The sequence below is a fragment of the Polyodon spathula genome, chromosome 2 (genome assembly GCF_017654505.1).
Source record: "Polyodon spathula isolate WHYD16114869_AA chromosome 2, ASM1765450v1, whole genome shotgun sequence".
Taxonomy (NCBI): domain Eukaryota; kingdom Metazoa; phylum Chordata; class Actinopteri; order Acipenseriformes; family Polyodontidae; genus Polyodon; species Polyodon spathula.
The window spans coordinates 70,207,996-70,232,921 of NC_054535.1; the positions used below are offsets into that span (position 1 = coordinate 70,207,996).

Here is a 24,926-nt window from a genome sequence, read left to right on the forward strand (position 1 = left end):
CCCCCAAGAAGGAAGCAGATCTCTTAAACTATTTTATGTTGTAAAAAAGCATTGCAATTCCAAAAGGTCTGTATAGAGCTTACAGTGAAAAAGTGTCAAGCAGCTGGCAATGTCTTGTTCCAGTGATTGTGTGAGCACCAGCCCTACAGCTACTCTAAGGGCTCCCTGTTTATAACAAAACAACTTTTCTTTTTTTTTATTTCTGAACTAGATATTATGGGATGTAATGTGTAAAGATTGGAGAAATGATTCTTATCATTAAATCTTTACCTACCCTTTGTTATAGGAGCAGAATTTGATTGATTTTAGCTTACAGCTGAGCAAATATTGTATAGCAATCAGACGTTGATGAGCCGTTTTATATGTTACTTTCCTCGTGAATCGTCTCTAGGAACCGTTGCACATTATCTAGGTGTTGGGCAGTTTTTAAAGCCAGTTCTGTGTAGATTGAATGTGCTATTGTGCCATGTATATAACACAGCACTTTCTAGATTGAAATCAACAAGTCTGCACACTGCTCAAGAATTTGTTAGGTTTGTTGTTGTCTCTGTATTGTTAGTGTTATTAGCTTTCCATTGTTATCTGCTCTGTGGTTGATATGTTGCTAATACACACAGTAGAATACTGGTTTGACTTTAAAAGATTGTTAGAATTAAGCATGCCCCACACAGCAGTCATTACAAGCTAGATACAGTTTAACCTTCCAGAGTCGAAGGCTTAAAGAAATTTGGAGAAATTACTGTGGAGTTACTATAATAATGCTATTATAAAGTTATTTGTGTGTGTGTGTGTGTTGTGGGTGTGTGGGCAGGTATTACTATCAATGTGGAGACAAAATGTCCCCACAAAGATAGTAACACCTGAAAAAACTATGCTGTGCGGACATCCCTACTTTGCAAAATACATTTTTAAGAATGAAATTTACCTTCAAAAAAATAAATAAGTGTTAGAATATTTAGTTTGTTGTCGACTTTCACCCTATGTTGAGTTTTATTGAGGGTCAATGCGAAGTCCCCACAAATGTAGTCATGCAAACGTGTGTGTGTATATGTCTGTTCGAGAACATGTTTGTAAAGCTTATTTTTAATAATTATACTGTAGACTTGATCACTTTTTGGTAAGTAAGTAACATTTTCAAGTGAGTTTTGCAATTCTAAATCCCTGTTGGTTTTATAAGGTATATGCTGGGGGAGAGAGCCTGATTGAATGGGGAGATCCAGGAGGTTTATTAAGATGGCTACCTTTCTTTCCTTTTGTGCAGCCCACAGTGTGTGAGCGGGAGCTGTGTGTCTTTGCTTTCCAGACACTGGGAGTAATGAACGAAGCTGCAGATGAAATCGCTACTGGAGCCCAGGTGCATAAGGAAATCAAAACTGTTAGATAGTGGGGGGGTGGGGTGTGTGTTACATACTAGGCATACACTTCACAAATCAATAACAATGTTTATTATGAAGAATGTAATTATCCAAATAAAAGTGTACCCTGGTAAATGTGCATGGTAAGCTCTTCATTGTTTCTGCATGCATGTACCATGCTGGCCTGTTTTTTAACATGTTTTCATAATGCATTAAAGCACTTCACTATGCTTTTATCAATCATGGTGTATGGCATTTAAGTAAACATATATTCATGATGTGTTACATAGCTGTGCTCTGGACGGAGGATTCAAAAGCATGTTATTGGATGTTAAGGGATTTTTAAGTTGCTTTTTATTATATGATTACAGTAAAGGATTGGCAAACATGAACTACTGTAGGATTTTACATTTCACACCTAGTGGCAACATGTTGGGCGGCACGGTGGCGTGGTGGTTAGTGCTGTTGCCTCACAGCGCCAGTGTCCTAGGTTCAATTCTAGCCTAGGGGTCTGTCTATGTGGAGTTTGCATGTCCTCCCCGTGTTCGCATGGGTTTTCTCTGGCCACTCCAGTTTCCTCCCAAAGACATGCTGTTCAGGTTGATTGGTCACTCTAAATTGCTATGTGTGTGTGGTGCCCTGCAATGGACTGGCGTCCCATCCAGGGTGTAGTCCCGCCTTGCACCCTGTGTCTGCCAGGTTAGGCTCTGCCTCACCGCAATCCTGTAAAGGATTAAGTGGTAAATGATAATGGATGGGTGGCAACATGTTTCATATACTAAAGCATGGCATTGAATCTGTTACACTTGTAACTACAGAGAATCTATACTTCAAATAATAAGCTTACACCTAATTGGGATTAAAAACAGAGCCCTTATTGAGTGAGTTCTGTATCCTCGCTTTATTTCTGTATTTGTTTTGCAGGTTGTGGATTTGCTGGTTTCTATGTGTCGATCAGCACTGGAGTCCCCAAGAAAAGTTGTTATTTTTGAGCCATATCCTTCAGTGGTTGATCCTAATGATTCCCAGGCACTGGCCTTTAACCCGCGGGTATGGTATCCTTGTGTCAGTAACCACTTTCTGAAGTGTGGGTCCGCTGTCTTCAGTTGATGTTATAATTATATGACATGCTTTTTGCTTCTCTTATTTTTTCATCTGGGTCTGAATCACAATGCACTTATTGTTAAAAAGGTATTTCGGTACAGTTTTTTTCTTTTTCTTTTCACACCAGAAAAAGGACTATGAGCGAGTGATGAGAGCACTGGATAGCCTAACATCTATCAGAGAAATGACCCAGGTACATTCTATTGTAAGAAGTTATTTATAACGTTTGGTATATACATTACATCTATCAGAGAAACGACCCAGGTAAATTTATTTATAAAATTTTATACATAAATGACCCAGGTTAATTTTATTGTAAGAAATAATTTCTAAAGTGTGGTTTATAGGTTTACTGAAATAGGTGTTACTGTTGTTTTCTAAAGTAGGCTGTTGGAAAAGAAGACTCAGGTGAAACCATTGTAGCTTCCTTGTTCTTCTGTATTTTAAACTGCCTTTTTTAGGTCAAACTGTTTCAGCCTTTAATTAGAACAATGTATTTATCACAAGACCTCTTACCATTGGCACAAAATAAGGATACCTCCATTAAAAGACAGTGAAGAAATACTGCTCTTAAAAGACATTCAAAATATTGATATGATCCCATTACACATTTGAACATCCATTGATTATTGATTATTATTACAATATATACAAACGTAAGAATGCATAAAGTATGGTGCTTGTCTGACAATACTGTAAGTGCACCCCCTCCCCAGAACAATGTTACCATAACACAGATAGTTTACCTTTTATATCACTGCAAAGGAGGAGAAAGTGTGCTTTTATATTGTACAAATGCTTAGGTGTAAACAATTTTGACACGAGCCATTTTTTTCTTAACAGAAGGAGAAAACTGTTTATCTCCCATTTCTACAGGCACCTTACCTGGAAATCAAGAGGCAGATGGACAAACACGATCCCTTGGCTCATCCACTTTTACAATGGTAATGTACAGCTCAATACAGTGACTAGGTATCTTCATATGATTTCATCATATGTACAACAAATCTAAACTACAGAAGCAATGGGGTGTTGTAATACATGTGCACACTGCTGTAGTTATCTTAGATCAGTGTTTTTTTTTGGGGGGGGGGGGTTGGGTTATAACAAACTATGAAAGTGATCTTTATTTTCTTAGATGCATGTTTGTGTGTTTGAATGTGATCTTTACTTTCTTAGATAAATGTTTGAATGTGATCCTTATTGTCTTAGGTACATGTCTGTGTGTTTAAACAGAAACAGACTCACTTTTTGATCACATTCCAGTTGACCAACCTTTCCTTCATGTCCTTCCTTTTCCAGGGTCATTTCAAGCAACAGATCCCACATTGTAAAACTATCAGTGAACAGAGTGAGTAAACTCTGCATTCCCTTTCAGTAACACGCATCAGTGAACAGAGTGAGTAAACTCTGCATTCCCATTCAGTAACACGCATCAGTGAACAGAGTGAGTAAACTCTGCATTCCCATTCAGTAACACGCATCAGTGAACAGAGTGAGTAAACTCTGCATTCCCTTTCAGTAACATGCATCACTGAAAACTCTATTGGACAGGCAGAAGCACACAGAATGATGGATCTCTTCAGGCAGGTAGTTGTTCAGTCTGGGTGTCCTAGTTAATAAGTGATTCTTCTGTTTGCACCTTGAGGACTGCAAGCTGTTTGCAGTGATCTCAGAGCAGTCAGGGCTGTATGGGGACACCATGCTGTTTGCAGTGATCTGAGAGCAGTCAGGGCTGTATGGGGACACCATGCTGTTTGCAGTGATCTGAGAGCAGTCAAGACTGTATGGGGACACTATGCTGTTTGCAGTGATCTGAGAGCAGTCAGGGCTGTATGGGGACACCATGCTGTTTGCAGTGATCTGAGAGCAGTCAGGGCTGTATGGGGACACCATGCTGTTTGCAGTGATCTGAGAGCAGTCAGGGCTGTATGGGGACACCATGCTGTTTGCAGTGATCTGAGAGCAGTCAGGGCTGTATGGGGACACCATGCTGTTTGCAGTGATCTGAGAGCAGTCAGGGCTGTATGGGGACACCATGCTGTTTGCAGTGATCTGAGAGCAGTCAGGGCTGTATGGGGACACCATGCTGTTTGCAGTGATCTGAGAGCAGTCAGGGCTGTATGGGGACACCGTGTGGTGTGAATCTTCAGAATCCTCCCTTGATTGAGCTGGAGGGCCAGTGGGGTCGAGGGGGTTGTTTCAAACATCCTGATCATGAACACTTCTGAAGTACTGTTATGCAGGACAATAATAATTGAAAATGTAATAACTGGATTGTTCCGTTAGGTCTGGATAGGATATTATAACAGAACCTCAGAGCTCCGGGATCGTAGCCAGTCAGGGTCATGGAACGATCTCTGTACAATGCAGTAGAATCTCAATAAACAGTCCAAAAAACAAGTCAGAAAAATGCATTCAACATCAATACATCAACATGCAAAAAAATCCCCAAACAATAAATCAATCAAAACCTTTACTTATCCAGATGAGTCATTGATAACAAATTCTCATTTACAAAGACGAGCTGGCAAGAGGCTCACAACACCATTAAAACACATCAAATACAAGTAAAAAAATAAGTAAAAAAAAAAAAAAAAAACATACTCAATCATAAAACATAACACTCAGCAACAACTTAGCAGGTACAGATGTCAGTGAGCAATGAGTCGACCCTCCTGCAAACAGCAGCCTCAGATATGAACCACAACCGTTTTAACTTTTCTTGAAACTCATCCCAGTCAACTTGTTTTTTCTTGACTATTTTTTAGCAGTATATTTAGAACAGTAAGTAGTGCAGGGGAAGCTTATGAATATTCATGTTTAACTTCAGTTTTCCCTGAGGTTTCATTACAGAACCCTTTGCTGTCTCAAGACCCTGCTGTTACTGTGAAAAAGTCACAGCTAATTTGGTTTTCAGTCAAATGTGTTTTTAATTGCTATAAGTACGAGTGTGAAGTCACAAGTGATGTGGTTTGAAGAGAGCCCTGCTATAAATAACAGTGACAAGATTAACATACCCAGTTTCTTGTTTGACAGCAACTGAAGTTCATGCACACCCCACACCAGTTCCTTCTGCTTAGCAGTCCGCCCGCCAAAGAATCCAACTTCAGAGCTGCCAAAAAACTCTTTGGAAGTACCTTCGCATTCCAGTAGGTGTAACTTCCAATGTGGTGCAATGCCTGTGCGTCCAACTAATGCACTTCATTATGTATTAATCAGCTGCTTCCTGCACTATTACCATCATTCACAGATGTGTAAGCATGATATATGTACAGCTATGGCCAGGTATGGCATCACCTATAATTATAGGATTAAGACATTAATTTAAAAAAAAAGTACTTAGATATTTTATTTAACATATAATCGAAGAAACTACAAAATGATATTGCAAAAGACTACTGGAAGCCATAATAGTAGTACAGTATTTCATATTAGATTTTGAAATGTCATGCTTTTAATGTGTCAGTTTTTCATATTTGGAAAACTCCACAGTGTTATGTAATTCAATATGTTAACGTAACATTATTCAACAGGTTTGATTCGGATGAGATCCCCAGGTCTCTGTATGTCGATCTGGATAAAAGCGCCTGCTAATTGACTAAATACAAAAATAAATATTCTATAAGGTGATACAAAATGTTTGGCCATAGCTGTATGTAGTATAACAAATAATAAAAACATGTATTTGTATTGAAGGACCAACTGCCTTCCATGGTTACTGGTGATGAACTGGGAAATATACAGTGCTTGGACAAAGATATGGAAACACATACCATAACAGTCAGTAGGGTGTATATACTGTAGGACCACCGTGGGCAGTCTGATTATGTCTTTCCCATCGTTACTGAAACTGATTTGCAACTGGGAGCTACAGCTTTTCCATACTGCTCATACAGCTGCCCACAAACAGCTGACTACTGACTGTGAAGAGTCATGTTGGATTCACCCTGATCTCTTGTCAGCATTGCATCTCATTTCACAACCACGGGTGCTGTTTTGCAAAATACATGCATGCTCTTTTTACTTGTGTATTTCAGTGACAAACAAGTGAACATGCATGTTCTACCCCAACATGTTGAGATTCAGTCTGAGTGCAGGCATATACAGACCTGCAGCAAACATGTGTCATTCATATGAGGAGGAACTCCCTTATAAAAGAGGACCATGACAGCATAGGAAAGTGTAATAAAACAAGGTTAAGCAGTGTAAAGCCCATAGGGGTATAGTAAAGAATATAAGAAACATGGCAAACCAATGTACATTGATTGTATAATCACAGGAAAAGCATGGCACAACTGCTAAATTACTGTGCAGATTTAGCAAGGCAAACATTTTGTTGCTACTTATGGTTGGTGCTTCTGCTTTTTGTCCTTCCTCTGGATAGCTCCCATGTTAAATAGCACCACTCTTACATGGCTCCTTGCATGCTCATTAGGAGTACTGTCCTTGATGTGAATTATTATTAATCATAATGGATTGTAGGAATGTAGAGATTGTAATGTAATGATGGTTTTATTCCTTTTTTAGTGGTTCACACATAGAGAACTGGCACTCAATCCTGAGGAATGGTTTAGTTGTGGCATCCAATACAAGGCTGCAGGTAATGAAACAGCTAGTTACATTATTACAAAGTAGACTATTATATTGCATAGTAAGCCCTGTGTGGGTTAGTACAAGGATGGATCCTTGCGTAAGAAAAAGTGTGTGTCATATCAGTTAGGGTGTTAAATGTTATGTAGGGACTTCTCCCATTGCATTTACTTTTTTTTTTTTTTTTTTTTGATGATGATTTGCGATATTCTTAAATGTGGTGCTGCAGTTAATATTTGTGCACAGTGAGCATCGACACTGAAGTGTGTACCAGTTAGGGGCTGGACAAGGAATTCGCATAGTAAATATCTTCAAGCAAGCAGACAAGGTCACAACGCACACAGTACGGAAGCAATTACTGTATGACACGAGCAGGAATGATGAAAGTAAGGAGTTTAATCTTTGCGTCATTATTTTTCAGTTTGCTTGCTGAGATACACAGATACTGTGTTGTACAACATACAGATCACCGTAGCAAACAGATTTTGCACCTCATTTTCCCAGCAATATGTGCAGAAAAGCAGGAAAATAAAATAATAATATTTAGTATATAAGTACTGGCATGTGTGAAAGAGATGGAGAGATACCCAAATATGCAACTGTAACTGGGGAGACCTGCGCTGACTCTCTGAGAACATTCGTAGTGCTGCGGGAAGAGGGCAGCAGCCCTTCAATATCCGCCTGTCAGTCACAGCATTGACACGGAGAGGTGGGAAAGAGGGTGTGTTGGTTTTCCCCCTCTCTGAGGGGCGGGCTTTGGGGGGTTGCTGCACTAATAAAATGACGCTCTAGGGTTCCCTCGGGTCTGCCCCCTCAGAGACGAAATGAGCCAGCCAGCTGGCGGAAGCTCTGCTGCGGGACCGAGCACGGCCGGAGAAGAGCGAGCGAAATAAGTAAATAATTGATTAAAGAAAAACAGAAAATAAATATTATTTTTGTAGCGGGGAAAAACTTGGGCAGCCCCCGATTAGTGTGTATAGGTGAAGGGAGCACAGCAGTGTAGGACGGAGACCTGGGCCGTGCGGTTAGCGACGGTCGGGGTACCGCTGCCGAGTGCAACACCTTTATTTTGTAGTTTTATTACTGTGTTTTTTTTTTCCTTTTTCTTGTGCCTTTTGTTGTCGTTATTATTTTTGAGCACTTGCATGTGCACTGGACTCTGTACCTGAATTGGTAAACCCGTGGTCCTGTTTACTGTTGGCAGTATTCAGGCCACGGACCGCAGCGCCCTCTGCGGACTAAAATAAATCATTGTAGAAGGAAAATAAAACTGGACACCTGGGCGGTGTTTCCAAATACACCTTTCTGTCTCACAACATAGGAATGTTTTTAATTCATTGAAGTAAATCAAGTCTGGAGTTGAGAAGTTTACTGTTCATTTTTCAAAAAACAGTACTAAAGGTTTTGTGAATGGGGTCCGTATGCTTGATGGTTAGGACTGTAGCTCTCCCACACTGATAGTGAACCCGACATGATCACATACAGCATTTCTCTGGCCTGAATAGGGTGTGAGAGTAAGTGAGATCCTAGCCACTGTTCAACAGGAGGGGAACTTGCTGCACAGCACTGGGCAGGAAAATAAAGACCTTAGGGAAACCCTGATATGTTTTATGTGAGCATTTGTCATTACAGTACTTTAATTTGCAAGATAAATGTGTACATGATCAACATGAAGATGACTAATTGGAATGTTGCAATTTGTTTGTGTAGCTCCATGGTGCCATCTACGGTAGTGGAATATATCTCAGCCCAATGTCAAGCATTTCCTTTGGTTACTCAGGTTAGTATTATAATGCAACACTCCACCAAGTATTGAATAAATAAAACATTGTGAGATTCTAATGCATGCACAGAAATTAACCGTGCTGCACATCAAATTTGTATTGTTGTATTTTTTATTAATTTCAAAACAGATAAAACATGTTACAGGGTAATGTCTACATGCTGCCTTTTGGGAGTAACTTGCCAATATTAAGCTGTCTGAAATTGTTTTAAAGTAACCCCTTTTTGAATTTCGGAATATGGGGTAGGGGGGAAGGGGTAAGGAAAGAAAAGGAAACTGTTTTCCATTTTGCAGTTTGAGTGCTCCTGATAGACTGAACTGCATTTAAAAGATATATTGGGTCTATGGATAGAAATCCTTAAAAAACATAACTACAAATCTCCTGTTTGATAAGATGACTGTGTACTTGTTTGTTCCAGGGATGAACAAAAAGCAGCAGAAAGCAGCTTCTAAGGACGAAACTGCTTCAAACAGCAAGACCAGTGCCACTCTACAGGTCAGCAGACACCACTGCATTCATACTGCCGCCTGTTTCACTTTATAAATCCTTGATTCACAGTTTATGAAAGAAAGCTGATCTAATGATCGTTTGCAAGGGTTTGAAATTCAAACACAAATGCATTTGGTTATTTTTTGGCTGCGTTTCAGTAAAGCAGTTAAAATCGACTTGTCCCAGTACATGGGATGTACTTTTGAGATTTGAGATCAAGCACCTACCTACCTACTTCCCTACCCTACCTACAGCCTTACGCTACCCCTCTCAGACCTAACTCAACCCACTACATCCCTACCCTACCTACATCCCTACCCTACTTACATCCGTACCCCACCCTACCTAGATCCCTACCCTACCCACATCCCTACTCTACCCACATCCCTACTCTACCTACATCCCTACCCTACCCCACCCTACCTACACCCCTACTGTACCCTACCTACATCTCTACCATACCCACATCCATACCCTACCCTACCCACATCCCTACCATACACCACCCTTCCCTACCCACATCCCTACCTACATCCCTTCCCTACCTAGCTTATGCCTTAAAATGGTCCTTAAAAGTAATTGTAATTCCTGTAATTCCTTCTATCTCTGCCAAAGGATGCATTTCCTTGCGAAATAAGTTTAATTTCAATTCCCTGTTTAAAGCAAAGTACTGCTTGCATCTAACACTCTTCACAGTACAGCTGGCAGATCCAGTGTATTAAGTGAAAATACATCTTTTTAATTACACTGTCCCACACCTTTTTGTTTGCGTTTTCGCAATTTCAATGGGAGAACCATCAGTTGAATACCACTGGTCCAAACATTCAGTACTCTCCCCTAATTAAAAAATACATTGTTTTATAATATACCCAGTCCCTGCTTGCAGATTGTGTTCAAAGGACTTGACTCAGTTTGAGCTCCTTAGTCCAAATCCTCATTTAGCAAAAAAAGCTATTTTCAGATATAATGACACTTTGTGGTGGAACATTGGTTTCCATTGCCATTCGGGTTTGAAGCTGAGCTGAAATTTCTTACTTGACACCTCTGTTGCTTTCATCCCATCCAGTCACAGAAAAAAGGACAACAGCCACAGTTTCTGCAAAGTCGTAACTTGAAGTGCATAGCCTTATGCGAAGGTATGTTTGTGAACAGTCTTTTTTATTATATTTGTAAAGGCGTTGAATGTTATACAAACCTAATTGAATATATTGTTGTATTAATTCTCATGCAGTTATTACTTCTCCTGATCTGCACAAGCACGGGGATATCTGGGTAGTTCCGAACACAGATCACGTCTGTACGCGATTTTTCTTTGTGTAAGTACAGCTACATTACTGCAGTTTATTCATCTTTTTCATGACAGAATAATCAGGATTTTGTAGGTCATTTCACTGCAAGGTGAACTCCAGTAATGCCTCTAGTGTTTAGAATCACACTCGTCATTCATTCTAATCTAGATGTGTAGAAGTTGACAGAGAAGTTTATTGACTTGAGTTTATTTATATAAAATCATGTACTAAGATAGACAGGCCAGTACTGAAGGGGTGTCCATTAGCTGTTGGACAGTATTCTGACAGTAAATACTGGCCCACCAGACAACCTCTTTGGGGTACATAACATTTCTGGGTGGCACTGGGAGTGTTTGTAGGTAACGTGGAACAATGGAGAGATCGGGGTCATTAAAATATGGGGGTATTAAGACTGTGACGTTAAGGCAGGGTAGTTAGACCAGCCATGGTTTAGATCATGTTGTATGCCAGATTAGTGACCCCGTGAATAAAAAATATCAAAACATTCTGGATTGTTATCCAGAACTTTGTAAGGAGAGGATAAACAACAAGTATGGTATGTTTTAAATTCCAGAATCACTAATCATTACAATGCCATCAACCCTTTCTAAACTGATGAGATTTATGTGAACTGTACCCATAAACCCAGCAATGGATAACTGTGCTAACTGCCCTTTCTTTGTGTTGCAGGTATGAAGATGGCCAGGTGGGAGACACAAGCATAAACACACAGGACCCCAGCATCCACAAGGAGATACTCCGAGTTATAGGCAACCAGACCGCTACTGGATAAGGAGATGCAGGATATTATTGATGATGCTGCCCGAAAACATACAATTCAAAACCCTAACCCTAATGATAAACACACAGGACCCCAGCATCCACAAGGAGATACTCCCGAGTTATAGGCAACCAGACCAGCAATATATTATTGATGGTGCTGCCTGAAAACACACAATCCACTCGCTCTCAAAGCTGGATTTTGAGCTGAAATGAGTGCATTGATCCTATTTTTAATATTCAACTAACTCACTATTGAACATTTAAAATATCTTTTAAAAAGAAAACATACACAAGAGCTACACTGTTTCTATCCCAAGAGGTATTTCATTTGAAACGATTGCTCATTGTTATTTAGACAATAACATTTTGCTTCAAAGTTTATAAACACAATGACTCAATTCATCACTAGCCAGGGCTTGCCAATCTGAGTAAATATTAGCTACTTTTCTCAATATTGTTTAGCTAACTTTGAAATTGAACTGTATTTTTTTGTTTTTTTTTTCTGATTTTGAACATATAAATGTAGTCGTTTGGATTTAACGAGGCTTTGAGTTTCTCTGCAGGAAAATGTTTCTCTTTCCTTTGTAACAAGATGCCCAATACTAGCCCTTCCTGTTCACTTTGTAAGGCTTGTGCATTCTTAAATTACAACAGAGTACATGTCATGATCCTAAAGGTGTGAATATGTGCTTGATTTAAAATTACCATTAATGCTACATAGTATCTAAACCACAGAACTTACTACAAAATTACTTTTTAGCAAAATCCATGCATTCCATTATCAGAATTCCTAATGGAACACTGCTTAACTTGCACACCTACAGTAATAGAAGAACCAGATACACAACAAGCAGTTGAACCAGCACAGCAAGCAGAAAAACAGTTCTAGTGGCCTACCTCTTTGTGAATACATTTCCACCCTGCCCTCTTTCTGAAATAAAATACCAGCACAATAATTTGGGACTATTTGTGTTGTACAGGTGCCAAATTGCTGTCATTGTCAACCCCAAAGGTGCTCAGTGAATCAGTTGCTACTGTAGTTTGAAAATGTCTGACTAGCAATAAATACAATTCCTGCTGGTAAACAGACCTTATCTCTGTATTGTCAAATGCAGCTTTCGGGTAACAGTCTAAATTGCTTTTTTTTTTTTAAGTTAATTTTACTGAAACCAGTGTTTGGAACATATTGTGTTAAAGTAATAATACTAATCAGTTATGGGACCTGTCAGTACTGGGTTAAAATGTGCTTTACTTTATTTATTTATTTACACAATCCTAAACATCCAGCACTCATTGGACCACTGCAAGAGTAAACATCTTGTTTATCCTTTTACTGTTATTAAATGTGCACAAATAATAACAATAATAATAATAATGAGCTTTTAAAATTAAACTTTATAAAGCCATTCATCCTGTCTGCTTTAGAATGTAGCTTTTTTTTTTTTTTTTAATGAATCAAACAATTGAATTGGGTAGTACATTCCATTATTACAAGTATATACAGTACAACTATGGTACAACAAACTTGATTTTATCCTACCACGCTTTCTACCAGCATTTATTTTATATTTAGAGTGTTCACATTTAGGCAAAAGCAGAGATGTCTGTGAAATGAATGTCTCTGCACTGCTGCAGCAGCTCTCGTGCTGTGCACGGCTCAGACAGACTGCTGGGTGTCAGTTTAAACCAGGGCACATCCACATATTGAATTAGGAGCTGGGTGGAAAAGCTTTTCTAACTGATTAGTAAAACACGTCCGAAGCTGCATCTTTCTGTACACTGGTCTGTCCAATGGGAAAACTATTGATGGTTTGGATTTTTTAAATAGAACTTTTATCCTGGCTAAGGATTATTTTTCTATTTTCAAACACTATACTGTATATAAAATATCTAATATTGTTTAACAGATGCACCTCACAGCATTTGCCTTCTAGATGCCTGGGCTTGTGTGTACAATTCTGATTTTATAACCAGCATGTTAAACTTTTATAATTACGAAAAGAGGGTAGACTCTTTAAATGTAAAAGTAATTGACCAGAAATGTACAGTGATGAACGATCTTTTAATGAGAAATGGAATACAATTGTTTATTTGTCAAAAGGAGGAATGTGTATACTAAACAGACCTAATCTACCCCCCCCCCCCCCAAAAAAAAAAAAAAAAAAAAAGAAAAAACAAACAGAAAAACAAATCTGTCCTCTTATCAGAAAGGCAGTAATTCTGGCTTTAATTAACTGTAAAATATGCAGAAAACAATGACCATTCCTTTCTGCATTCTACTCGTCCATGTTCTGTGCTTGAATAAAAAAACAAACCAAATGGCTACTAGCATTAAAGTCACATATCCACAGAAGTTACATATTAAGTTACATATCTTAAAGGAAAAAATACAATAAAAACACTTAAGTGTTTAAAAATTAGGAATGAAAAAAACCTACACACAGAAACAAACAACAAAAAGGGTGATCTCATTTTCTTCACTGAACTGGGTGTTATGCCAATATGTGCTTTGGCCAAATCTTGGGCTAGGTTGAAATAGAGCAATCCTACATTCAGCAGGATATACCCTGGTTTAGACTGCCATCATTCACATTGCAAAGCTAATCCACTTTTATTTTTTCTTTACTCAACATTTATTTAACAATATTTTTTGTATTTTCTGCATATATAGAACTGCTATTTAGCCTTCGGTGCCTTAGAAGCAGAGTAATGGCAATGCATGACAGGACTGTATATAATGTAAATACTGCCACAAAACACGCAGGACAAATATTTTCTGTATTCAGTTTTTACAGCTTTTGCTTTCTTTTGCAAACAAATCAGCTTTTCTGGCATTTTACTAGTGATGAAAATAGTAGCTTCTGTAAATGTTTACTTTCAATAAATTCAGATTTGATTAAGAACTATGTGGGTCTGTAAATATTACTGAAACCTTCGCATATGAGCCTTTGTGACATTCAGTATCACATGTTCGTCATGAGAGAAAATGCCTTATTTAGCAAGAAAAACGATTTTATTTTAAGCACCCCTTTGATGTCAAATGATGAATTCACCCACACTGCAGCAGAAAACATCTAGCTGAATGCAAGACTTTAATTATTGCAGTACTTCAAGAGAAATATGTTCCTGATTGATGCAGAATTTTTTGTTTCCATAAATGTCTTGCTGATGATATAAAATATGTGCAGCAGCAGGATATGGAGGTGTAGTTATCTTTACTGCAGGATTTAATTTTTAATACAGCACTGACAAATACACTGACGGCATTGATAAAGCAACATTCATACTGACAAAATCATTAAATGTGTAAAAGACATTTTTAAAAAGTTGAGTGTTTTATTGTACATTTCACGACGCGTTAGCTGGGGGTAGAGATAGAGCAGAAGAAGCAGAAGGGAGCGGTTAGTAGGACAGAGTGCTGGCTAGAAAGGACCAGACCTAGGATAGAAGAGCAGGCGAGGCCCACTCTAGTAGCAGACCAGCAAAGCTGGACATGGAAGCTAGGATAGAAGATGGTCACTGACCGAGGGCGGCGATGCCGACACGAGCCCAGGGGCGAAGGACCCAGCAACCGAAGACAGGATACAGAAAGTGGTCACTGACTGTGGGCAGCGATGCCGACATGAGCCCAGGGCCAAAGACCTAGCAACCGAAGACAGGAAACAGAAGGGTTATGACTCGGGGAGCCGCCCCTCAGAGGAAGATGGTCCCGGAAGACTGGGACACGAAAGGAGATAGAGAGGGAGAGGTACCCAGCATCTGAGACTTCTGTAAAGGGACGCTCGTTAGACCCCCAATTGGCCGAGACTTCACGCTGCCTGGGACCTGAGATAAGAACAAGGCATAGAGGTTAGTATGGGACTCGAGCATGAGTAGCCATGTCCCGAACTGAGATAGAGTATAGAACAGCCTTGAGTGAGGCAAGATAAGTGCAGGAGCTGTGAAAGAACAGAGTGTGGCTGGGGGTCCGCTCTGACTCACACGGTGAGAACCCCCCTTAAGGTCAAGGGAAGCTGAAGCCTGCCCTGAGGTCGGGGAAGTGATGATCACTTGCCCCCCAAAAGGATGGACCCCCGGCACTTCACCAAATCTCCCACACCGTGAGACAAACAAAAGAGCACATGCCAGCGCATAACATAAACAAAAGACTAGAAGGACAAACGGGACAAACAGGAGAATGGTTAGTAAAATAGTAGGATATGACGATGTGTATACCTGCTGCTCAGTGGAGTGGAAGAAACCCCTTGAAGCTAATTAGGGGAAAACCTCTAGTGGCTCCGGCAGACAGGTAGCTCCCACTTCAGGCATACTAGCAATTTTTGGAATGGGCTGCAACTATGTCAGCGGGAGATAAATGAACATAAGAGTCCACTGCAAAACAGGACCGCGCCCCATGGTCTTGATCAGGCTCTGATTGATGCTGGCCCTTTCAACGGAGGGGGCTGCATCGATACGGAATGAATGGGGTGAATAAAGCTGAGGAGGGAGGCCTGTCCTGGAGAGGTGGGTTGAGAACCAGAGACAAGTGACGATAGATCTGGAAGAATTGATGAATAGAGGGTCCGGGAGGGGGGTTGGGGGGCAGGGTTTCCTGCATGAGAGATATCTTGACATTGCTGAAAAGGGGCAGATAGCAGACTTGGTCCTTGAAAGCTGAATGAATTGACCACGCCGGAGTTGGTCTGTCTTTGAAGTGCGCAGCCGAATAAGAAAATAGGAGTTGGAAATAGAAGAGAGGTCACATAAATGAATACTCACCGAGGGGAAGCAAGAAGCTGAGGGAACTGTGAATTCGGAGCTTCTGAGAAAGCCAAAGAAGGCTGTGAGGCAGATGGTCTCCATGAGTAGATCCTCCTAGGGGGAGAAGCAGCCTTTCTGAAGAGTAGAGAGGATTCTAGCATATTCAGAAGGAGCAGCAACTATATGAGGGAAGGATGAATGAATGTAGGAATCCACTGCACATTCGTGATCAGCCTGGGGGGGAAGGGGAGAGTCGAGAGGGGAGGCCTGCTCTGGAGGAGAGGGTGGAGTCGAGGAGTGAGGCCTGCTCAGAGGCGAGGGTGGAGAAAAGGGGGCCATGCAAGGAGGCGAGGAGGGAGGCCTGCTCTGGAGGAGAGGGTGGAGTTGAGGAGGGAGGCCTACTCACGAGGCGAGGGTGGAGAGGAAGGAGGCCTGCTTGAAGGCAAGGGTGGAGGAATGGAGGGAGGTCTGCTCGAGACGAGGCAAGTGATGATAGGAGTGAGAGGAATCAATGAACAGATGGTCTGAGGAGGGGAGTGGGGGGGGGGGGGGTTCTGCTGTGGAGATACCTTGAAAAGGGAGATAGGGAACTTGATACTTGAAGTGTGAGTGGACGGACCGTGCTGAATTGATCCGTCTTGAGGTACGCAGCCAAGTGATGGAGTAAGCACGGAAGGTGGCTGAGAGGCAGCTGATCTCCATGGGTAAATCATTGTAGGGGAAGAAGCTGCTTTTCTGAAGAGTGGAAATTAGCAAATGGAAAATAGACAGACAGGAAGGTGAGGCAGGGGGAAAGCTCTTAAGAATTCCACAGAGGGTCAGGTGGAATGCTGATATGGAGAGACTGGAGGGAGTTGGAGAGAATTCCTAGCACGGACCATGAGAGCCAGGTTTTGATTGAAGGACTATGATTATTCGAATCTTGGTGCAGAGGATTGAAGACACTGAGCAGGCTGTAGAATAGGAGCTCTTGAACAAGGTGGAGGGCTGCAGACATGTAATGCTGAGCAGATTGAAGGAGGTTACTGAGAGTAGGATTCTGTCAAATTGCATCTGGAGAAGCTGAGGATTCTGGACAAGGGATGTGGAAGCAAATGGGACCAACTGACTGAACTTGGATACCGAAAGTAGAGGCAGAAGGAGAGTTGGAACTGAGGGCTGAGGTGGCAGCTGGACTGAACAAACATGAATCGGCTACTGGGGAAGCACGGCGCCTTTGCGCCCCATATTCTAGAAATGAGGGCAGAGATGAGATGTCGCCTTTCTATGTATTAGTTAATATAGGATCGATCGGCGGTTTGCTACTATCATGTCTGCTTGAAATGGAAAAGGTAAACTCACATTCAGAGATTTGGGTTTCACAACGCCAGTTATTCTCTTAATAGTGGAAATCCTTAGCTCATAATCAAGACAGATTTCCAGTCTCGTACCACGTCTCAAACCAAGTATTAATGCTGTAATATTTGGGAGGATGAGCAAAGATATGAATAGGATTGCTGAGGAAGTGCCCCGTATTTTGATTAGAAGGGGATTAGCGTTAGCCTTGATTGTGGGAATGCTGCCACAATCTACGTATTGGAGGAAGGCTGGAGCATTGTAGGCTCTGGAGAAGTGCAGCTGCAGATTTAAACAGTAAACTAGAGTGACTTTTGCAGCTGCAGTAATGAGCTGATCTGAAGAGGGAGTGGAGATCTGCTGTAGTGAGTAACGATTAACAGTAGAGGGTGGGGTCTGCTGAACAGAGCAGAGGTCTGAGGAAGAAAACAATAGAGTGCTGTCAGTAGTGTGCAGCTGTGAGAGCAGAGACCTGCTGAAGCAGAGATCTGCAATAGAGAACGGAGGACTACCATTGGTAGAGTGCGGTGGTCTGCTGCAGAGAGTAGGGATCTGCTGAATGCAGTAGATATTTATTTATTGGTCTTTCAGTGTTAAGGCAGATTTCGATGGAGCCAGAGATGGGGCTGCTTTTGGGCAGAGATGAAGATTACAGAGATCTGAGACTGCTGCAGAACCAGAAAATATGAAGAATGTGTTGCTCTGAGGCATCTGCAAAACCTATTGATTGGTCAGGAGCAGTTTATTGTCTATTGGGGATAGGAGGACATTGACTGGAATGTTGATAAATCGTAGGACATGGTTCCATGACTGACTAGCGGCTCGAGTTGATGAAATAATGACTTAGATGAAGCTGGTCGGATTGGAGGAGCAGCGCCAGATGAGGAAACACGAATCTGGGAACAGGAATAAGTCACAGGAATGGATGCGTGATGCAGGACGTTACTATGATGGTAGATACTGAGCATCTCAAAAACAGCTGAGTAAGGTTGTTTCATGACCAGGTCCTTGAAGAGGGGAAGAGTTGAAATTGGAGAACGTCAGTTACTACAAAAGGTTGAGGAGGAGGGGGACTCCTGCGAATCCCTCGGAGTGACAACAGACTGCAGGAATGTATAGAAAAGCTGGAGCGTGCGAGCTTCACAGTGATAGCAAACCAGCTAGAGACTGCATAAAGTTTGTAGTGTTATACTGCCATCTAGAGGTTATGATTAGAATTAACCATTGGTTTGAGTGAAGCCGGGTAGAATATATTTGGTTATTGTGATTAAAATCCTTGCCAGTGTAGAACAACAATTGTGTATTCTTTTAGATTTGAATATCTTCGTTACATGTTTTAGGACCGTTAGTCATGTATATAAAAAATATGTTAACACAGTATTTAGATGTCACAATTCGGCAAGTTGAATGAGCCCTCGCAGATTGTGAAACCGCAGCAGCAGCAAACCAGAAAATTGCAGTACTGAGGCACGAAGCTCGCAGTACCGGATGAAGCTGCCTGGTCACCATGGTGACTTACCACTCCCCGCAGTCGCGCAATGAGGGTGTTGCCGTGGTAGCCACGGACTGAGGGGCGCCGGTGGAAAAGTTGCAGAACAGCAGTGTTGTTGAAGCATGTTGTGACCAGTCGAAAGCACAAGCCTCCACACGTTGAAATGGAGTATGAAATTGACTGGATAGGTCTTTAAAACACTGAACATAGCTAATAGAAATCCATGGCAGGATCTTCTGAAGGAACAGTAATTTGTGCTGGCTCTAGGAGCGGAGGAGGGGCACTTGGTTGCAAGCGAAGAGTAAAGGAATGTTCAGCTGACAGATCTTTATGGTGGATTAAATAGAGGAGCTATGGCAAGGCAAATGCTGACGATGGGAACGTCGATGTCTTGTTGAAGTAGCTTTAAAGATTTTAGTGGAGGGCCAGTTTGTCTAATGAAGACGCGGACGAGTTGAGAAATGAAGCTGTGGTTTGGAAGGTGTTGTTGCTGGGCTGGAGGCTAGAAGGAGCAGGAGACTAACGCTGGAGCTCCTGCAGCCGAATGGAGAAGCTGAATGATGAGAAGCAGCACCGGAGCAGGTAGGAAAATATTTGATAATATCTTGGGAGCGCTGCACAGAGAATTGACCTCCAGTGAAAGGCAACGAAGTGTAGATTAGCGGAGAAGCACGAAAAGACGGCGTCTGAGCATTTGCTATAAAAACAAAACGCTAGACCGCAAAGGTGCAAGTGATCAGGGCTTAAATAGTAAATAGGTACTAATTGACAGGAAATTGGAAACCCCCTTTGCTGCACGCCTCCTGAACTACGCAAGCTAACATATGTGTCATAAGTGAAAAAGATAGGGGAGCTATTTAAATCTCTACGCTATTTTTTTATTCCTTAAAATGCAACTGTCACAAAGACGGCTGTAGTGGGGGACGTCAGACCAGAAACAGGAACCAGGAAATACACAACAATGAGGTGGAGTTTGGTGGAGCTGAGCGAATGGTCTTGCTCATCATTTAATAAGAACACAGTCAGAAAATAAACGGTTGTAAGACAAACAAAAAAACAGGACACGGCACTGGTAGCCAAAATAAACAGACAAACAAAACGGACTAACACGAAACAAAACACTGTGCGCAGATATTTGAACTATTATTATTATTACTATTAGTATTATTACCTCCGTCTCCAATCCTGTTCTCCACTCATCGAACACACAACCTTCGAGTGGGTGAAACCATGCAGCTTTTATGCAGCTGTACTGAGACTCGATTGCTAATCAATCATTCAATTAGAGTCACGGTACAACTGCACGTGAATTAATAAAGTGCAATTCCCCGTGCTCATATATTATTACTTTTTACTTGCACGTGAAGTGCTGTGCAATCTTCGTGTCTAAATACAAATATACATTTTAAACACTTGTGTTATACAGACCCGTTTATATCCCGTGTACCAATGACTATACAGCAACATTAACACACAACACACAACACAAAATACACACAGGGGCGGGCACTTTGCCACAGCAACTTTTTCTGTAATGAGAAACCCTGAATAAAGCTGCAGGGTCCACTTGCCCATACATTCTTGTAACTTTCCCCAAGGACCAACAAATAGCAACATGTTCCCATTTCATTTTTAAATACAATGAGCGACTTGACTCTGCACATTAAATGTCATTCTATAATAGCTTTCCAGCCAGCTACAATTTAGCAAATACATTTGAGCATGTCTACAGCAGTTACTGCATTTCTGAAATAAATGTTTTGTTTCTGGTGTTCAATAAATTCCTTTTGCTTTTAGTTCGTCCTGACCTGAGATAATCTAGATGTGGATATCCATACCTATAACAAAAAATGCATTTCATTTTAAAGCAGCAAAAACTAAAATGTACAAAACTTCACGATAATACAATACATTAATATGTTGGTGCTGTAAACAAAAACAAAACAAAAAATGTAAAAATGGAGATTCTCCTGATTGTATAAAAAAAAGAAGTGTAACTCCTTTGAAACATTATGAACATTTTAGTACAAAAAATAAATAAAAAATTGAGTATGTACAAACACAGCATAAGCGAGCAGCACTGTAAACAGACTGCTGTGGAGCTATTGTTGAAAAACATGTTTAAAGCTTTCTTTATTTCCCCACGCTACGACCACCAGAAATGTGTTCAAGACCCATAATTTAAGAACAGCTGCATCACTTTGAGGACCACTGATATAGAAGGTGATGCATGATCGTTCATTTCAAAGGGAGCATCATTATATAAAGGATGCTGTATGATCGTTCATTTCAAAGGGAGCATTATGAGTACATAGAGGATATTGACTGATCGTTCATGTCAAAGGGAGCATCATTATATAGAGGATGCTACATGATCGTTCATTTCAAAGGGTGCATTATTAGAGGATACTGACTTATCGTTCATTTCAAATGGTGCATCATGAATATACAGAGGATACTAACTGATAGTTCATTTCAAATGGTGCATCATGAATATATAGAGGATACTTAATGATCATTTATTTCAACAGGAGCATCATGAGTATATAGAGGATACTGACTGATCATTCATTTCAAAGGGAGCATCATTATATAGGGGATGCTGCATGATCATTCATTTCAAACGGAGCATTACTAGTACATAGAGGATACTGAGTGATCATTCATTTCAAAAGCTGCATCATTATATAAATGATGCTATGTGATTGTTCATTTCAAAGGGTGCATGATGAGTATATAGAGGATACTGACTGGTTGTTCCTGGTGTATGGTTTTTACTCCCCGCAAGATGTCTCAGTTTTATTGAAGGACATCCTCCTAAGGGGAAGACAAACCGTATGCCACGAATGGTCTTTCAGTATTCCATTTATACCACATATATGTTTCTAAAATAAATAGCAATACAAATTCTAATTTTTTAGATTAATGAAGTCAGAGATTATTTTACATGGCAGATCTTTACCTTAATTTTCAACAGACTATGCCTTTGACACAAATTAATTTCAAACCCTGTTTATGGCCTCTTCGCAACCATCTTTTTAGATAGATCCTTGTCTCAGTCTGTCAATGTACAGCCTCTGGTGTTTCCCACCATCACAGGTATTAATGAAGGGGCTACAGGCTGTTTGGATAAATCAGATGCAGGCAGATCGGTAGCTGGCATTTCTTTTCTAAACTCATCTAAAATAAATCAGAGACCAACTCAAAACAACAATAGAAATTTGAAATGATTCCAGACATTTTAAAGTTGTTATAAATCCTGTATTGGTGGCAGTATTGTTTGAACTAGCGAAGCACATCTCTGTTCTCAATTTCAGCAGCAAGTGGGATAACAAACTGTACTCCCACACTTGTGGTACAAGAAACTCTGTTTAACAAGTTAACGTTTTGTGAATAGGGTCCATGGTGTACTAACAGAAATAAACTTTGACTCAATTGACTCACCCTGTTGGTCTGCCATGTATACTGGTTTTGTGGTGGATATTGTTCCATGTGACCACATCGTTCATGCCAGTGATGGAGGAGGTTCCAATGGTAAAGATGAGCTGCTGATCAGAGGCTCGCTTCAGAAGGCCAAGGACCTTTCTGCCCAGTGTTGAATCTGGAAGATAAGCTGTGCGGGATCCACCCCAATACCTTTGGCCAGGACTGGGATGCTCATCTTAACAATCCACAATTAAATGAGAAAGTTGTGTTGAGAAAATCAGATCTGAATAGTTTTCTCTAAATAGTGTAACAGAATTGGATGCTTTAATCGGCAACGTCTTTACCTGCACTTTCGTTGCAATCTTCTGATTAAAGGTTATACATCTTTCTCTTGCTGTGGAACACTCTGGACCTGCTATGGATTTAATGGAAATGAAATCCACAATGTCTCCTTGCTTTGTGCAGCTCCTAGTTATTGAAATGCTGTTCTCTCATACTTTGTCTAGTTCTTTTGAGTACTTCTGATCAGTGTATTTCTTGACCATTCTGTCCACTTTCACTGGCTCTGGCTTGTAAGGTAGAGGGGGACCCCGATTATCTGAGTTCAGAAGGTGGGTGGCAGGACAGGATTTCTATGACTGCACCTTCAAAAAATCATTTTCAATTTCATCAAACGAGCCTATGATTTCTAAACATCTGTTATGTCTCGTTACATTTCTTCCTGCCATTATATTGCATACTTTATCTTTATCCTGGAGTGTTTTAAAGTCAATAGTCACGGTGACATCTGTAAATATCTGAAGAAAAATATGTATTGAAAATTAATTTGGGGGGGGGGGGGGGGGGGGGCATAGCTATACACTGGCTTGTTGTGTTTGATTAGTGAGCAAAACAGTTACAGCAACATTACAAATGTTTGTCAATTGTTCATAACAAGGAAGTCAAAACTTGTGTTGTCAGAGCAACTACTCTTAGAAGGCGAAGGCCCCAACAAACCCAAATGCGTCAACTGTTAATGTGCCCACAGCTCCACTAGCACAGGGTCCCAACCTAAGACAGAGCATCTTCATGCAGAGTCCAAACCTGAATTTTAAAGGTGCAATCGGGAGACGATAGATACTGTATAAAGAAATAAAGAAAACAATGCTGCCCTGTTGAAGTGCACAATTAGTACCTTGCAAAGTGAAACATACAAGTTGTTTCTTACTTTATATATAAAAAAGGAGAACAACAAGCAAACTAAACATCATAAATTAAATAACATTAAGGATGGTACTTGAAAGAGGGAGAGCCCCAGAGGACCACTGTTAGATGAGGTATTCGTATGTAAAGCAACATTAATATCAGTGCCAGCAGTACAACTGTATTGACAATTGTATTCCTAAAGACAGATTCACTTGAGAAAACGATTACATTTATAACATTTAACAACATAAACCAAGGTCCTGTAAAATAGCTTTACTGTACATTTACTAACTATCAGCTATCATATACGAAGTCTTCAACAAAAGTTTTTAAAGAAACTTCTGAATATTTAATTTAGGAAGAAACAGAACGCAAGTATGATAAAAGCAACTGCCAATGTCTTTGTAACCGTGTAGAATTCACCATAAACAAATCTGCACAAAGGCGTTTTCTTTCAAATTGACTGCTGCTATGGGTTACAGCTTGCTAGTCTCATTGGGTCCATACACACACCAACACTCACACTCTTTGCATGTAATTGGAGGTTCGGCAGACACACTGACCTTTGTCTCTAGCACGTCTTTCTGTTGTCATTCTTATTAAAGCACTATGCGCATAATAATATCTACACTGTAGGCAACATGTGGAATACTGATATCTATTTGGCCAGTGAAGGTTCTTTTAATATGTAGAGACTTTTTGCAGCTCACATGTGACGTGTCTAATGCATGCACAGCTTCAAGTTATTTAACCAATTAAGTGCCAAATGAATATTCTTTGAAAAATATCAGAACACAACCTGTATTCATGTAATTTGATACATTTAAAATCTATATGTTTTAATAGAAAAAAAAAAATATTTTACATTGGCTACAAACTGCTGAGTCCTATGTTGAGAACAGTTGACCTGCCCCTAATCAGACCAGTGAGGGATGTTCAATACATAGCAAATTGAGCTTTGTCGTCACCGTGGGTAGGAAGACATCAAGAAATACATCATTTTAGGCTTCAGTTTCTTATTTTATATTGAGGCATCAGAAAAGCATCTAGAGCTGTATTTGCAGAATTTAACTTTTGTGGTTAACAAAATGAGAATAAGTTACCACAACAATATAATAAACTAAACTAAAGGTAAACTAAAGTACAGTAGATGCCAAATGCTCCAAAGTAAGTTCTCTAATAAATTAAGTGTGATATTCCACTAAATTAGATTAGCATACTTTATTGTTAAGGGCTTTTGCGTATGGCAGTCCATGTGAAATAAAACAAAGTTCCTACAACTGCTTTACATCACTGTATTTCTGATCCACCTGCTGCTCCCAAGGGCACTAGAACTAGGGATGCTGGGGGT

The 24,926-nt window shown here is 40.4% G+C and overlaps 1 protein-coding gene across 2 annotated transcripts in view; it reads left to right on the plus strand.

Annotated features, from left to right (window-relative positions):
• LOC121299788 (protein mono-ADP-ribosyltransferase PARP8-like) overlaps window positions 1-14,292 on the plus strand; it is an 82,428-nt gene extending 68,136 nt beyond the window's left edge. Inside the window, exons 15-26 of one of the 2 annotated variants that reach the window (XM_041227859.1) lie at window positions 1,262-1,354; window positions 2,280-2,405; window positions 2,587-2,652; window positions 3,303-3,403; window positions 3,762-3,810; window positions 5,499-5,611; window positions 6,990-7,062; window positions 8,763-8,832; window positions 9,255-9,331; window positions 10,392-10,461; window positions 10,557-10,641; window positions 11,305-14,292. In XM_041227859.1, the coding sequence (XP_041083793.1) occupies window positions 1,262-1,354; window positions 2,280-2,405; window positions 2,587-2,652; window positions 3,303-3,403; window positions 3,762-3,810; window positions 5,499-5,611; window positions 6,990-7,062; window positions 8,763-8,832; window positions 9,255-9,331; window positions 10,392-10,461; window positions 10,557-10,641; window positions 11,305-11,407 (1,026 nt within the window). In that variant the 3' untranslated portion in view covers window positions 11,408-14,292. The remainder of the gene's footprint in view (window positions 1-1,261; window positions 1,355-2,279; window positions 2,406-2,586; window positions 2,653-3,302; window positions 3,404-3,761; window positions 3,811-5,498; window positions 5,612-6,989; window positions 7,063-8,762; window positions 8,833-9,254; window positions 9,332-10,391; window positions 10,462-10,556; window positions 10,642-11,304) is intronic. The other variant, XM_041227867.1, reaches the window with a different exon arrangement.
• The last annotated feature ends 10,634 nt before the right edge of the window (window positions 14,293-24,926 follow it).